The 16,551-nt window shown below is 42.8% G+C and overlaps 1 protein-coding gene and 1 long non-coding RNA gene across 11 annotated transcripts in view; both read left to right on the forward strand.

The window, feature by feature from the left end:
* Positions 1-16,551, forward strand: part of LOC140524834 (golgin subfamily A member 3-like) — a 71,223-nt gene that overhangs the window by 33,186 nt on the left and 21,486 nt on the right. For 6 of the 10 annotated variants that reach the window (XM_072639662.1, XM_072639660.1, XM_072639661.1 and 3 more), the window contains one exon: positions 1,190-1,283. The exons of 2 other annotated variants lie outside the window; for them this stretch is intronic. In XM_072639662.1, the coding sequence (XP_072495763.1) occupies positions 1,190-1,283 (94 nt within the window). Of the gene's footprint in view, positions 1-1,189; positions 1,284-2,093; positions 2,236-16,551 lie in introns of those variants that run through there. 2 more of the 10 variants (XM_072639670.1, XM_072639668.1) reach the window with 2 other exon arrangements.
* LOC140524840 (uncharacterized) lies at positions 2,242-9,686 on the forward strand. The gene is made up of 2 exons (XR_011973850.1): positions 2,242-5,512; positions 6,155-9,686. It is a non-coding gene; the product is annotated as an uncharacterized lncRNA (long non-coding RNA).

Here is a 16,551-nt window from a genome sequence, read left to right on the forward strand (position 1 = left end):
TCTAGAAATACATATTACAGAGATGGTAGTGCCAAAGCCTTTCTAAGCCTTTCAAGGAGTACTGTTGAAAGGTCCTTCAGTCTACACCAGAAGTAAAAAGCTCTACTTATTTGTCTGTTCATTGCACAAAAAATGAAATTTAATAGGCTTCTTAGCCTGACTCTTACCTTCCCCTGCCACAGGCAACAGCACCCAATGTCAAAGCCATATACAACCTCTATCATTTCAAAGCTACCACCTCGGGAGTGAGTGAATTTAAGAAGGAGCTGCAGGCCAAGGAGCAGCTGGCTATGAAGCTCCAAGCAGACACACACAGGCTGCTGTGAGGATTGCCCCACTGAGAATTATCTGGAGTCTGACACCAGAGTTCAAATCTGTCTTTAGGAACTTAGAGCACTAAGCCTTAAACCTCTGTCTGCCTCGGCTTTCTCAACTCTTAAGATGGGGATGTTGATAGCACTTACTCCAATGGGATTGTTGTGGTTATCATATGAGATGATCATTGTAAAGTGCCCTGCACAGTTCCTGGTACATGGTAGGCACTGAACAAATGTAGCCATTCATGGTATTATTATTAACACATCTCTGTATCTCCTGAGGTCCAGATGCCAGAGACACAGGCACAATGTCTTTTCATGTCTGGGTCATTACCAATGCAGACTTTCCAGGTTTGACCATGCTTGCCCTTGGACTTGATCTCTATCCAGCACTGGGAGGATGGGTATGATCAGGAGGAGAAGCTCAGTTTCAGTTTGGCTCCCTTTATGGGACAACTCCAAAAAGCAAATTTTAGCTGATTTAAGGGATAGACAGTGTTCATGCCAGCATAAAAATGCCGTGGTGGCAATACTTGAAGGTAACTAGAAAGGGCGTAGTAAATCACCCTTAAAACAGATCTGGTGTCTGTGAGCAGAGCAGACAGGACCAAGTGAAGATCATCAGGCAGGCTCATCAAAAACATGTAGTCATCAGACATCTGTGCTTACCTGTTTCTTGGAATCTGTGTGCTCATAAATCCCCAGTGCTCTGACATTATTGTATGTCTTCTATACATGACTTACACAATGATGCAGAATATACTGATAGGTGCTGTCGTTTCTAGACTGGATATAGACTTTTATAGCCAAAAGAAGTTGTAGATCAGCAGAGAAATAATATTTTTGCTTGGTATTCTTGTGTCCATCCCTAGGATGCAGGAGGGAAAACACCGACAGGAAGTGTCCCAGTTGAAGCTGGAGTTGGCAGAAACTCAGGCTGAGCTGCAGCAAGACAAGATGAACAAGGTAATGCCCCCTGACCTGAGCTCCATCATGGGACAGAAGACCCTCTCCAGAACAGGCCTTGTGGTTAGGCTGCATAGCCTTGACCAGCAGAATCATGTTCCCTCTGTAACTGACAGTTTGTAGTTAGTTAATCACCCTAGAGGAAGAGGCTTTGTGATGGAAAGATCTTTAGGGCCCCAACAGGTGGCAGCTTCTGGACTTTATCCTGCTCAGGAGAAGTGGTGTGAGTGTAACCCAACCCAGAAAGCTGCTCCTGAATATCTTTGGTCAGAGGCCGAAGGTCCCAGTCTCCATTTGCTTTGGGCTTTAGCACACCCAAGGCTTACTCTGTATGGGCTCTTCCTGCTATATCTTTAGAGGACTTTCATAAATATGAGAAGTGCTGTACTTCATCCCTCTGAAATAAATGTACCAGTAACATAAAGGTGAAACCTGATGATCCACTGGATAAAAAAGAGTTGCTTATGATGCGAAAGGTCCTTCATGGAAAACTCTACTACTTCATATGTAAGAGGGGTTATATTGTTGATCATGAGCTTGACAAATCAATATAATTCCCAGGAGTTCCCACACGTCAAGTGCTTTACAAACATGAAAATCCAATGTAATTCTTAGCTACGACTTGGGGGGCATCAAACACGGGCATTTCACTTGCTGATTTTGGAGTCCCTCCTGTCAGTAACTGGGAAACATTATGCACATTTAGAAAGCTTGGGTTTCCACAGGTGTGCCATTATTTTCCATCTCTCTCTGTCTGTCTGTCTCTAAAAGTTAGGCACTACTAACATGAATAACACCTTTGTTTTTCAGAGTAAGGAACTGAAGGGAGAGAACAATGACTCCTGTGACTCCTCCCTGTCCCTGCCTCCCTTCGAGAGGGGCTGCTCAATCCTGAACCCGCTGTCAACAAAGATAAACTCTACAGCCTGCACATCTCTCTCCAGCAACTGACGTAGGACCTATTTGTTTATCATTCATTATAAAAAAGGAAATATGTTTGGAACATGCTTTCATGTCACTTATGCTAAATGCCCAACAAGTGGGTCTGCCAGGCTAAAAACCTCTTCATTCCCTTGTGTCCATGCCATGTTGCTACCTCTCACAAGATGAAAAAAGTTTCTGACTTGAATAGAATCACCTATGGACTCCCTCTGACAACTCACACCTGAACAAAATTCCTCTTGACCAAATCCCCAACACAGGGTGAGCCTCTAGCCCAGGGCTTCCCAACCTGTATCCCATGGGCCCTGTGCTGCCCACCAGAGCATTTCAGGCTTGGTCACTGGAAAATGTAGAGGAAAACATCCTTTGTATGAAAAGGAAGTCCTGGGGCCCACTGCTTCTAGCCCCAGGGCCCGAGGGCCACAGTTTGCACAGGCGTGCTCCAACTCCTACCAGGAGGCCTCCCCTTGTGTGGCAGCCCTGGCCAGAGTGGGATATCTCTAAGTGATTTTGGTTTTTCCACTCATCCGTGCTTTATTGATACATACTGTATGTGCACCCAGGATTGAAAACAGGAGATACAACTTAGGAGAGTCTTACAAACGAATCTAGTATACACACACATTTAATAGATAAAGACAGGTATATTTATGTTTTAGAGGGATTCAAAGGAAGGGAGAATGAATTGGACCATTCTCAGAGGAGTTTGGGGTTCTCCTCTGCAGAGACTGCAGACAATGGCTTCCAAGGCAAGGGGAATAGCATGAAGGAAAGCAAGACTAAACAGAACTAAGACACCAGAGAAGACCAGCTGACCTCTACTACCAGGAGAGAGGCTTCTTTAATCAGTAGACAGACATAGAGACAACTGGGTCACCCTCTTCCTCACCTGTTAACCTTCTCACTGAGACTGCTTTCTTCCTCTACAGTTCAGGACTATTTGAATCTATGTGAAATGCCAGATGGAGTCAAGAAGAGTTGGACAAGACAGAACGTCACAACCCTACATCGTTGATCAATATTCCTTGTTTTGACCAGTTTGGAGGATGCCTTTAATTTCTTTTAATTGGCATATCTTTGATTGTGAGGGAGGATGAACAGAAGAAAAGGCTCACTTTTAAATTTTAACTTAAATTTTTAAATTTAAACTTCTTAGAAGATTTTATCTCATTGTGGAAATAGAGGAAGATTAAACAGGGTTTGGTACTAGGGCTCCAGCTGTATGATCTACCTGAGAGCCAAGAGGCAGCCCCTCCTACTGCACTTTTGTTTTCTTGACTAAGCAGAATCCATTTTATACTGAAATAGTTGTTCAACAAGAAGATGCCTGAGTTAACAAAGGTACCTGACTGCCTTTGGCAACTTCAGGGCACCAGGCACAGTTGAGCTCTTAAGGTACTGGGAAAAACAAGGCAGATGTCACTGGTGAGGCGACAAACTAGGATTTGGGGAAAATCATGGAGCACGGGAGAGGACCAAAGGAGGGCAAATGTCCCGATCTTCTACAAAGGAAAGAGAACGAAGTCTGCACATGGAGAATAAGGAGGGTCACCTCTGTTGCTGAGAAATTATAGATCATGCTATTCAGAGGGTGGCTAGAAAATGGCTAGAAAAGCAGGAAGTGTCAGCGGCTGGTGTTAGCTTTCCCAAAGTCACACCCAGTTCATTTCATCTCCCTTCTTCTCAGAGTCATTAGACTGCTCAGGAAGGGGAATGCTGGAGTTATCCTTTATCTAGATTGTAGCCAGTCATTTGGGCAAGTTTCCCATGCAGTCCTTTCCAAAGCGAGTGAAGAAAATGGCTAGAAGGTAGTACGTTCAGATGGATTTACAAGAAGATGAAAGACCAGACTCAAGTCGTAGTCATACCTCAGTGACTTAGGCATAGATGGCATGCTTTTCCAAAACAGTTAACGGCTATAACAGTCAGGATGCCAAAAGATCTCACATGGTAAAATTATTAGGTCAAATCTAGTAAGATGAAATTATTTTTGGTCTCTTTAATTAAGAATTTGACAAACATCAACCAAAATGACTACATCTATCAAAGTTAGAAAAAAGAGAGAAAAGAGAATTGTGTATGAAACCATGAATCCCTTTTATACTTAGTTTGGGTAATTTTAAAGTGTATTTATTTTATGTGGCTTACATATGTCTGTGTCCCCTTTCTGAACTTGATTCTCTTCTTTGCTGGATGTTTTTAAATGTGTTTTGTACCTCATTTTTGTTTTATTTTTGGCATCAGTATCTTCTTGTTACACTTGCCCCCCAAGTATTTAATCCTTCCTTCTAATCCTCCCTGAAGCAAACGTAATCCGCCCCCATTCTCACAGACTAAGATAATAGGAGGGAGGGGGAATCACACATCTGTTATCGCTAAAAATAGTATGATTCTGCAATTATAATCTGTACCAAGAGGATGGAGGCCTGCTTCATTACTAGTCTTCTGAGTCACTGATTCATCATTGCATTGGCCAGAGTCTTAAGTCTTTTGGAGGAATTTCTCTTTACAACATTGCTGTCAGTGTATGTAATAGTGCTTCAATCTGTCAGCTCATATGTCATCCTAGATTGCACTTTATCCCTTTTATAACTCTATACTGTGAAGCAATGTTCTCTTCCATTGATATGCCATGTTTTCAGTCATTCTGTAATGGATGAACATGCCCTCAGTCTTCAGTTCTTTGCTGTAGCAACAAATGCTACCATAAACATTTTGCATGTATTAATCCTTTCCTTCTTCTTTGGTCTCTTTGGAGTATAAAATTATTAACTAGAATAAAATAATTAAGGATCAAAAAATCTACTTCACTAATAAATTACAGGGACAGGTATTATTAGGCAGTGATTGTCCTGAAAGAATCTGGCCTTTTAGGGCACTCCAAGCTCCAGGTGAGTCAGTAGTGTAATATGGCGGACAAGAGAGCTAGAGTGATCTTTGCTGAAATAAGAAATGAACATACCCAGACCTAGGAAGGCAATCATCTCTCTGTACCTTATCCCAGTAAATGCATATCCAAAAGGCAATATGAAGCTCATTGGTAAAGTAGAAAGTGTCGTCATAATGATTGGTGGTCTTCAGGCCCTGCCAGCTTATTTAGGGAGGAGCAGGCCATGAGTAGCTGGATAAAGAGGATATCTGCAGGAATTGTGGCAGTGTTCAAGTATTTGATAGGCAGTCACATGCAAGAGAGCAGAGTCCCATGCAGCAGAATGCCAAACAGTAGAATTAGCAGTGTCACCAAAATTCCAGCTGACACAAAGGGGAATGGGCTTTCTCAAGACGTGGTCAGTTCTCTATCCCAGCAGATCCTTAGGGAGAAGCTAGCTGAGAGGCCCTAAGTTTATTCACTTTAGGGGGTGTTTTTGTCAAAGTTTGAGGTGGCAAGTGTGGATGCCTAGGTCTTCACAAGTCATCATTTCTGATGTATGTGTTGTCTATTGTCTCCGGATAGAACCTTTGATCCCTTAGTGGATGCATGTTTCCTTTGAATATTTGTGAGATTTTGAAACATCACAAGTTGATGGATTACACTTAATGAAGCTACTTAGACTCTGCTGATTTTGTTTCTCGTGGTGATTGGTGAAGGGATAAGGGTGTTGTGGGTTTCTTATGTCTAATCCTATCATATGTTCCTCTTTTCAACAGATAAAAAGTTTTGAAGTATAATTTCATTTTCGTCTAATTTTGGGTTTTCTTAAATGGTTAACTGTACGATCTTGTTCCAGTTGATGTTAAGATACAGTAGAAGGTTGAGAACCCAAGTCTATATTCAGCCACATCCAGTTGTTAACAAGGGCTTTCTTCTTGCTTTGGAAGCTAATATTTTAAATGTTGTTGTAGAAAATGATTATAGCTCTTTCTGCTGTTCCTGTGTTTTGTTTTACATAGTATTTATTCCTTTGACCTGTTTCCTTTGGTGAAAAAAGCAACAAATAGATAGTCTTCAACACCAAATGGAAGAACACAAGACCAAAATACATGAATCGATGCCTTCATGGACTCATGGATGGAATGTTACTTAATGGACCTCTCCATTACCTGCCCATCTGCTGCTTCTAGGGAACTTGAAAATTCCAGCTTTGACTGAAAGGAACAGAACCACCCTTTCAACACCCAGTCAGTAATGAAACAATGACCTTGCATCTGAATAAGCTTTCTTTTCCTCCAGAGAAGAAAACATTTCTTTCGGACCTTTTACTTTATTTTTCAAGTACATACATCGTATATAGTTGGTTGTCTATAAATAGTAAAATTACAACGATTTCATTGTTGCAAAATCCCCTTTTACAATTTCAAAATTACTTGGAATGTCTTTCTTGTTCTTCTGACTCATTGCCATGTTGAAGTCTGCTGCTAGAAAATCTGGTATACGGAGTATTTAGGGAAGCTGACGTACTGGTAAGGCTTTTAGTAAAATGATTATTTTCTTTAGTATACCTTTCCAACAAAAAAATGCCTGTATGATAGGGTTTTATTTTGTTTCCATCACCTTTCTTTCTCAGCTGTTTGCAAAAGCACATTACTTCTCTTTCAGTGGGACCAGCCTTTCTCTCTCTGGCTGAAACACCAAACTTCCTAAATGGTAGTTGGGTCCCCTGTCCCAGCAGGTCCTGAAGGACTTTAGGTCCCACACAAGGAGAGGAAAAAGATGGGGTAGATCTCTGGTCATAGTTCCAAATTGCTTTGCAGAATGGTTAGATCACCTTAGAGTTCCACCAACAACGAATTAGTCTTCCAAATTACTCGCATCTAATCCAACATTGATCATTTTCCTGTTTTGTCATGTTAGGGAATCTTATAGGCATAGCTTGTGTTTATTTGCCTCATTTTGCGCAAAAGTGATTTAGAGCATTTTCCTTATGAATATACGTAGCTTTAATTTCTGTCTCTGAAAATTCACTCTTCATATCTTTGACCAGTATTCAGTTGGGGAATGAATTGTATTCTTGTTAATTTGGCTAAGTTCTCTATTTATTTTAAAAATGAGTCCCTGACCACAGACACTAGTTTTCAAAATTATTTCCAGTTTTCTATTTCCCTCCTAATCTTGGATGACTTACCTTTGTACAAAATCCTTGCAATTTAATGGAAACAAAATTATCCATCTTGCATTTCATAATGTTCTCTATCTCTTGTTTGGTCATAAAATCGTGCATTCTCCATAATCTGAGAGATAAACTATTTCTTACACCCCTAATTTGTTTATGCAATCAATCAGCCTTTATACCTAAATTGGAAAACCATTTGTACTTTATGTTGGTATATGGTGTCACATGTCCAAATTTTCCTTGTTATTTTCCAGTTTTTCTAGCAGCTTCTGTCAAACAGTGAGTTCTTATCACAGAAGATGGCATCTTTGGGTTTATCAAACAGGTGATTACTGTACTCATTGACTACTGTGTCTTGTGAAGTTAACCTACTCCACTGATCTGCTGTTTTATTTCATAGACAGGACCAAGTCGTTTTGATGATTGCTGCTTTGTAATGCGATTTAATATCTGTTGTAGTACGTCAGCTTGACTCATATTTCTTTTCCTTACATAGCTTGATATTCTGGATCTTTTATATTTCCAGATGAATTTTGATATTGTTGTCTAGGTCTTCAAAGTAATATCTGGTTGTTGATTGGGATGGCACTGAAAAAGTACATTAATTTAGGTTGAATTATCATTTTTAGTGCATTAGCTCAGGCTACCCTGGAGTAACTGATGTTTTCCCAGTGGTTTAGATCTCACTATATTTGTGAGAAAAGTGTTCTCTGATTGTGTTCCCACAGCTCCTAGGTTTATTTTGGCAGGTAGGCTCCCAAATATTTCATAATGTATACAGTACCTTCAAATGGAATTCTCTTTCCATCTCATGCCATTGGGCTGTAACGTGCAATACAAATAATTTTGATTACATTAAATTGAAAAACTTTTGCATAAGCAAACCAAAAGCAACCAAAAGTAGGAGGGAAGCAGAAAAATGGGAAAAACATTTTTGTAACTGTTGTCTCCTATCCAAATTTCTAAAATTATGATTTCTAAAATATATGGAGAGCTGAGTCAAATGTCCAAGAATACAAGTCATTTCCCAGTTGACAATTGGTCAAAAGATATAACCAGGCAGATTTCAGAGGAAGAAAATAAAACTATCTGTATTTATAAGAAAAAGTGCTCTAAATCACTATTGTTTAGAGATACACAAATGAAAACAACTCTGGGGTACCACATCACTTGCGTCAGATTGACTACCTTGACAAAAAAGAAGATGATAAATATTGGAGAAGATTTGAAGAGCCGGAACACTAATTCAATGCTGGCAGAGCTGTGAGGTGATCCAACCATTCTGGAGAGCAATTTGGATCTATGACCAAAGGGCTACAAAAATGATCTTACTCTATGACCCAGCAGTATCTTTTCTAGGACTCTATCTTAAAGAGAACAAAAAATAGGGACAGGTCCCACACGTACCAAATTATTTATAGCAGCTCTCTTTGTGTTGACTCAGAACTGGAGATGGAGGGGACACACATCAGATTGGGAATGGATGAACAAGTTGTGGTGTATGAACATAATGGAATTCTATTGTGCTATAAGATATGATGAAGTGAGGTTTTCTGAGATGTCTCATGTCCGAAACTGGTCCCCTTCAGACACAGCAAGAAGGACCCTTCCTGTCAATCTCCCCAGTCTCCCCAGCTAAAAGACTGGTGTATTCCTTCTACTCGTTCCACTTCTCCTCGATATATCCTGGGCCAATATTCTCTGGAGTTTTCAAGATCAACAAGGCATGGTGACAGCACTTACAATGTACTCTGCCATCTTGGATCCTGGAAGTTCAGGTAGGCAACTTTCAAATGTTCAGTCTGTGTGCTGATAGGCCCAGAAGTAGCTGCTGCTGCTGTAAAGGCAGCAGCCTCCTCAAATCCTTCAAACATTTACTTTCCAAGGCTTCACAGTCACCATTGCCCTCACCTTCTCCACAGCATGCAATGGCTTCTCATTGCCTGAGAGCTCATCTGTAAAGAGTGGTTAGTGTTGTGAGAGATGATCTCTGAAGATTTCTCAGGAGTGAAGCAGGCCTCCTCACAGAGTCAATTTTTTCTTGTCCTGTTGACTTGTAAAGAAATATCTCAATATATTATGTACTTTCCCAGACTTCCCCCACCCCACCATGTTATAGGCACATAGCTAGGAGAAATAACACCTCTCCCCCCCCCACCTCCCTCCTGTCCTTGTCTCCAGGCAAGTTTGTGCAACTGTCTTTGTTCTCTGTCGCTAGCGTAGATTTCTGTGAATTGTACCCTCAGGGCTTGCACCAATGAGCCCTGAGGAAGGGGGTTAGTGAGGAGAGGATTGTTGTTAGAAGTTTTAATCTGCTGAGCTGAACACACCTCAGCTCTCTTAGGTTCCAGCACTCTGAGGGAACCCTTTCTTGAGAAAGTCAATAAACGAACTATTCTCTTTGCTAATATCTCTGACTCTCTCATTCATTGCTAAGCGTCTCTGTACCCTACACAGTACGTTGTCTTCCCCATTGGCCTGGAAAGTTTTGGAGCACAGGCTCTTTCTTTCCCTTCTTTGTATCCACATCACTCACCCCAGTGCCTGCCCTGACTCTGTTAGTAAATAGACATTTATTAAAATCCTCCCATGTGCTAGTCCCCTGCTAAGCTCTGGGGATGTGAAAACAAATGACAGACCCTGATTACAATGTAATGGAGACAAGAAGCAAAGAAACATGTACTAACAATCTCTATACAGGGTAAGTAGAACATAATTAACAGAGGGAAGAGACTGAGAAAGGCTTCCAGTAAAAGATGACATGTTGGCTGGGACATAAAAGGAAGTCAGGGAGGTTCGTAAGGTAGAGTGGTGGGGGGGAGGGAGGGCAGAGGTCCAAGTATGGGGGGCAGCCAGAAAAAATGCCTGGAATTGGGTAGTTGAGGGTCTGCGTGATGAAACATCCAGGAGACCAGCATCACTAGATACAAGAGTATGAGTTGAGAGGTAAGGTGTGTGAATACCAGCAAGTTAGGAGGGTCCTAGGTTATGCGGGGCTTAAGGTCATACAGCATTTTGTATTGGATCCTGGAAGTGAAAAGGAGCCATTGGAGATTATTAAGTGGGCAAGTGGGAAGCAGTTTATGTGAAAATATAGGACCATTTTTTTAGGAAAAACACTGGAATGGCTGACTGGAGGTTAGATTGGAGTGGAGAGAGACGTGAGCAGACTTCAGAGACAGCACATATTCCTGCAAAGTATTGCAATAATCCATGTGAGATGATTAGCCCTTCACCAAGTACCACAGGAGAAAAGACTTGTAGAAGAGATGTTGCAACAGTGAGATTGTCAGGCTATGGTAACACTTTGACTATAGGGATTGAGAGATTGTGAAGCATCCAGGATTAGTGGACTAGACTGTGGTCTTATTTGTTACAGGGGTACAGAAAGGAGTAGTGGAAAATGGTTTAAGGATAAAGACAATGAGTTCAGTTGTGGACATGGTGAGTTTCATGTGTCTACTTGATATTCAGGTTGAGATATCTGAAACGCAGAGACACAAGATCAGTAGAAAGATTGGGGCAGGAAAGTTAGAGTTGGGAACCATCAGCATACAGATGATAATTGAATTTATGGGAGTTGATCAGATCACTCAGTGAAAGTGTATAGGGAAGAGGGCCCAGGATAGAACCTTGAGAGTCACCTATGTTTGGAGGAGGAACCAACCCAGGAACCTGAGATGGAGCAATCAGAGAGGTTAGAAAAGAACCTTGAAAACTTGTAGAAGAGAGGGTATCAAGGAGGAGAGAATGGTCCTGGGGTTCAGAGGCTTCAGAGTGGTCAAGAATAATGAGGACAGAGAAAAGGCTGCTGAATTTGGCAACGAAGAGATCCCTGATAACTTAGGAGGAAGTAGTTTTTGTGTCGTAATGAGGTCATAGCAGGATGGTGAAGGCTTAAAAAGAGAGAATGGTGGAAGGGTCTTTTGTAGTGGCCTTTCCATGGAGTTTAGCCACAGAGGACAGAAAAGAGAGAAGATGAGAGTTAGAAGGGATGGTAGGATCAAGTGAGGGGTTTTCTTGGAAGGGGGAGATGAGGATATATTTGTAAGCAGCAGAGAAAGAGCAGGAGTGAAAGACTGAAAATAGGAGGTGGAGACAGATGGTAGAGTGGGATAAACTGTTGGTGGAGATGAGATGGAAAGAATTCCCCCTTTTCAGGTGTTAGACTTGGTGAGAAGACAGGAAAGAGGGGCAGAAGACACGTGAATGAGGAGCTCATGGGGAAAGCTCTCAATATTTTCTGTACAGTATGAGGTGAAGTTCTCAGCAGAGAGAGTATAAGGGGAGGGAGAACCATAGGACGTTTGAGGAGGGATGAGTAGGTTTGTAAGATTCACTGTGGAGAGAAGAAGAGTGAGCTGATGAGGGAGGTATAGAAGGTTTGCCTAGAGCAGTGAGGGCCCGGTTGACGTGGTGTTACCAATTTGTCGTGGACCTAGTCAGAACGATTGTGTGACTTTCTCCAACTTCATCTTGTAGCATATGTGTAGTATGCATAGTGGGAAAGGGGGGGACTGATCGAAGGCTGAGTTTTGAAAGGGAATAAGGAAGGAAATGATGAAGGGGCTAGGGATACAGGAGTGGGCTACAGTGTGGAAATGAATTGGTTTAATAAGGAGTCAGGATGAAAAAAAGAGGTGAGAGTGAACAGTAGAGGGAGACAATTGAGGAGTAAAGGAATCAGAGCTCATTGGGGTAGGAGAGGAGGAGGTTTGGAAGCAGAGTTGAAGAGAAAGGAGCAAAGTCTGATGCTTAGGTGGGACAGGGCCAGCATAACAGGTGAGGCTGGAGGGAAGCAGAGGGATGACTTGGCTAGAACTAAGTTAAGTAAAGAAGGTGGCAGAATTTAGGTGGCGAAGAGTCATGTTTACATGGCAAGGAGGGAAGTCAGAGAGCATCTTAACTGAATAGAAGAGGGGCACCGAGGTGAGCTTAGGAGAGGGACCATAGGTACGGGGACCAGTAAGAGAATGATATGAGGGGCCTGCGCCAGAGGTTAGGGTTCCTAGGTAAGAGCTCTAGTGAGGCTTGGGTAGTGGGCAGAATGGGGCTGGATTTAGGCCAGCTAGATATTGCATGCTGTACCCCAGAGTAGTATTAGTCATGGTCCCCAGTGAGCCCCTTTGGTGGATTAACTTACACATATCAGGGAAAATGTGTTTATGTTAGGCATTGAAGGAGAAAGTGAAGTGGTAGGGGTGGTCTCCCTAAGATGGAATTGCATTATTGAGGAGAAATGGGGATGAATAGCCTGCTGTCTTTGCTTCCCTGCAGCCTTCACATGTGCCAATCAACTACTCAATCACAGAATTCCCTAGAAAAAGAACCCAGGCAGGAGGCTCATCTCCTCAAACTTGTGACTTTTCAGGGCTGAACACCATCTTTGAGATCACCCTCTTTGTCAAATGCTCCAACAGAGTCAGTTGCCATGGAGGTACTTCCTTCACTTCAGTCCACCAGCCAACATGTTCCCACTGAGACAACTGGCCAGTAAATCAAGACACCCTCACACACAATCAACCTCTTCTTCAACGAGAACCCCTGCTGTACCCAAGACATCTGCAGGAGGGAACATGGCAACCAGGAGTCTGTTGTTCACCTTGACTTCAGATGAAACAACAACTACCTCTGAGTCAAGCACTCCATTACAGACCAGCGTCCCTGGGAGAATTCCTTCTCTTCTCCCAATCATCCTGTCTAAAGCACGTACAATTACCATGGAGAAAACCAGTATGGGATCAATATTTATGACAATTCGACCAGATATCCTCTGCACAACTGCCTCAGCTTTAGGGATGGGCACCAGTCCTCCTGCCTCCATGTCCTTCTCTCTTTCAACTTTCCATGGCAAAGAACCAGGAGAAAACCCAGCACTGAATCCAGTACAAGCTGAGGTCACTACCCCACCGAAGTCAGACTCCTAGACTTGAAGAGAGTCTGGCTCAGCTGCCCAGCACCATCGTGCTATAAGGATCATCCCAACACATGTTCTTCCTTGGCACCTACCAAGGGATATCTGGGCCTATAACACTGTCTGTTTTCTTTCTGGAATGTACACTCAAACACCACACAACTCTCAAATATCAAACACATTCAGAGGGATCCCCAACTTTTACCAGGCCAGAGACAACATCCACTGTTGGCTCCCATGATGTAAGACAAGGAGCCAACCTTTCTCAAACTATCCCCTCTCCTCTCACGACAAGAGCCCTGACAACACAAACTCTACCTCCTACCTCTGAACACAGGGAGACCTTGCATTCTGAGGGGGCAGCCAGATCAGTTGGACCAGTGACTGGAGAAACATCTTTTCCTCCTAGTGTTAGAAGAGATCCTAGATTTTTCATCACTCTTGCAAACAGACAGCTGGCTAGTTATATGGCTTCCATAAGCACCCCTTCATTTGAGATGAGTCGGGGATGGGGAGCAATGGTGACAGGGCATCTTTTCCTGCTGAGACCTCAGCTGACCTCAAGGCAAGTCATGCTGGAGTGTCTAGCACCAGGCCAGATGGCAATTCCACTCTACACTACACCCTCCTTTCCTGGGATTCAGGCTTGGAGCAAAAACAGTCTTGTGTCCTGTATCAACAGTGGCAAGTCATGCTACTTTTAGCAGCAGTAGCTCTGTGACTCATATAGGAGAAAGAACTGACAGCACCTCATCTTCTGCTACATCTGAAGTCATATCTCTTGCCATGACTGGAATGGCAAACATCTTTACTTGGCCAACAATTCACCATTCTGCTTGCGCTTATGGACTCATATTACTAGGACTTGAAGGGAATTTAGTTGTCTAGTACAAATATTTTAAAGTAGAGAAAACTCTAAAGTAGATGTGAACCTTTGACCAAAGCCTCACAAGGATAAGCGTTAGCAGTGTAGATTGAATCATATTCCTTTGACATACTTCCTGAAATGTGGTACCCAGATTTTCCTGTCTAATTGCTTTCTCCAGTGAAGCCTGTAGGGTAATAGCAACTTTGGAGAATTGTGGGTAAGGGCTTGGGCAAGTATCAATCAGTCAGTTAATCTGAGCTTAATTTTCATTTGTTATCTTTTTGCAAGAGAGTTGGGGTTAAGTGTCTTTGCCAGGGTCACATGGCCAGTGTCAAATATCTGAGGCTGGATTTCACTCAGGTCGTCCTGATTTCAGAACCAGTGCTCTATCCCACTGAACAATCTAGCTGACCCCGGGTCTAACTGTCTATCCTAATTCATTCCTGTGCCACAGATATCAATAAAATTGCAAGTAAGGATCAGTACCTTCTCCTCTTATCTCTGTTCTGCAAGTCGTCCTGGGATCTGCATGAGTCAAAAATGAATCTTGTCATGGGATTGGTTCACTTACATGGGCCTCACAGACAAACGTGGCCACACTAAGGTTAGCATAGCAGTGTATAGCAGTCTCTGATGGAATCCTTACACCATAGGTAAGGCTTATCCAGGAACTGAAGCTGAACTAATGAATGCAGGGGAAAGTGAGGCAGTGGTTTGGGAGATGTCTTGAATATAGAAGGCGCCATGTTAAGAGGCAATAAAAATCTGTCTAAATGAGGCCAAAATTTGTCCTTCAACACTTAGGCACACTTCAACCAACTGTCAACTCCAACTAACTTACATAAGCACAGAATTCTCCAACTTAAGAATAGTGACATTGGATAATGTCAGTGGATCCGACTTGGGAAGAGACTAAACAGGGTCCACCAGCATCCCCAAGATTGTCTCTATTGAGAGAGATACCATTTCTGTCACTGCAACAGAGATGATCATCATAGAGACAACTCCAGGTACAAGAGCCATTGAAGCTCCACCTTCTCACTGTGGCCACCATCACAGTTGGTTTCAGGCCTACAAAACAGAGAATAATCATGTACTCTTTCACAGAAGCCTCAATATCACATGAAACATTGGCTGGAGATGCCTTGGGCTTGCTGAAAGCCCAATACTTTCCTTGCCTCCAATAGAGGCCATAGTCAGCTCAATCTCCAGCAGTCCTTTTAAAGATAAGTACAGCCAGGACAATGTTTTCTGCATTCCCTTTGGACATGCTTCTATCAGAAATATCCCCTAGGAAGAGTCCCACTACCACCCAGGCTCCATGGCCCACTGGATTTGATTCTACCCATGTCTCTGTCTGAATAACAGGAATTGAAATCAGGCCCATTTTTTTCTCTACCTTCAAATCCTACATCCATCAGTGCCATGGGAGTTGGGCCAAACCCAGATATGTCTATGATGTGAATCACCCCAGAAAAGTAGGATGCCTGCCCTAGACAGTAACACAGTCAGGGTCAGTGCCCTGTCCTCCATTGCTCCCAGAATCATGCCAACATCTCCTGGAAGAGACACACGAACTTTTTTGGTGTCTATAGAAAAGTCAATGGAGTGTAAAAGAGTGGGCAACAATTTCCTATAGACCACATGATACTCTAAGACAAGCAGCCCACAGGTCAAGGAGCAACTTGAATGGCTTTATATGATCTCCAACTCTTGTCTGCCCAGCCTCAGTGAAGAGACCAGTTACTCCAGGACTTTCTTTTCACTCTCTGAAAGAAGTGTGATGAGCTCAGAGAATCCCACTTGTATCACTTGCGACTGAACCTACATAGCCCACAGCTTTTGAGAAGTATACTGTTTCTGTTACACCAGTGGCTACATGCAGTGCTGATTCTGCTTTCTCCACCAGGACCCTAGCGTGAGAGCTACTCCAACAGGCCACACAGCTCTCTCAGAGCCCAGTGAAATTGCATCAGGGATGTCTCTCCTGATGAGCTGAGAGCTGGCCTCTTGACAAGTCCTGTGGGAGGATGAGGTAAATACCTGATAAATCGGAGATTATCAATAAAAGAAGGACACTAGAATTAATAGTGATCCCTTAAGAATCAAGGGCATCATGTCTATTAAGATCACACCTTCCTATAGACAGGAAAGGAATACCTTTCTACAGGAAGGGGGGAATCTTAACAGGGGCTTGAAGGAAGTTAGTAAAATGAGGAGGGAAAGGACTCCAGGGATGGAAGACAGTCGGCGAAAATGTGCTAAGTTGGGAGATGGTGAGGCAATGCAAGGAAGAGCAAGAAGGCCAGTGTCACTACAAGAAGATTGGCAAATAAAAGGGGGGGCAGCCTGTGAATGTCTCTGAATGCCAACCAGCACTTTCTATTTGATTCTTGAGGGTAACAGAAAGCCATTGTATTTCATTCAATGGTAAAATGGCATGGGGAGACCTGGGCTTTAGGAAAATCATTTTGGTGGCTGAGTGGAGGATGG

Source organism: Notamacropus eugenii, chromosome 2 (genome assembly GCF_028372415.1).
Source record: "Notamacropus eugenii isolate mMacEug1 chromosome 2, mMacEug1.pri_v2, whole genome shotgun sequence".
In the NCBI taxonomy this organism is placed as follows: domain Eukaryota; kingdom Metazoa; phylum Chordata; class Mammalia; order Diprotodontia; family Macropodidae; genus Notamacropus; species Notamacropus eugenii.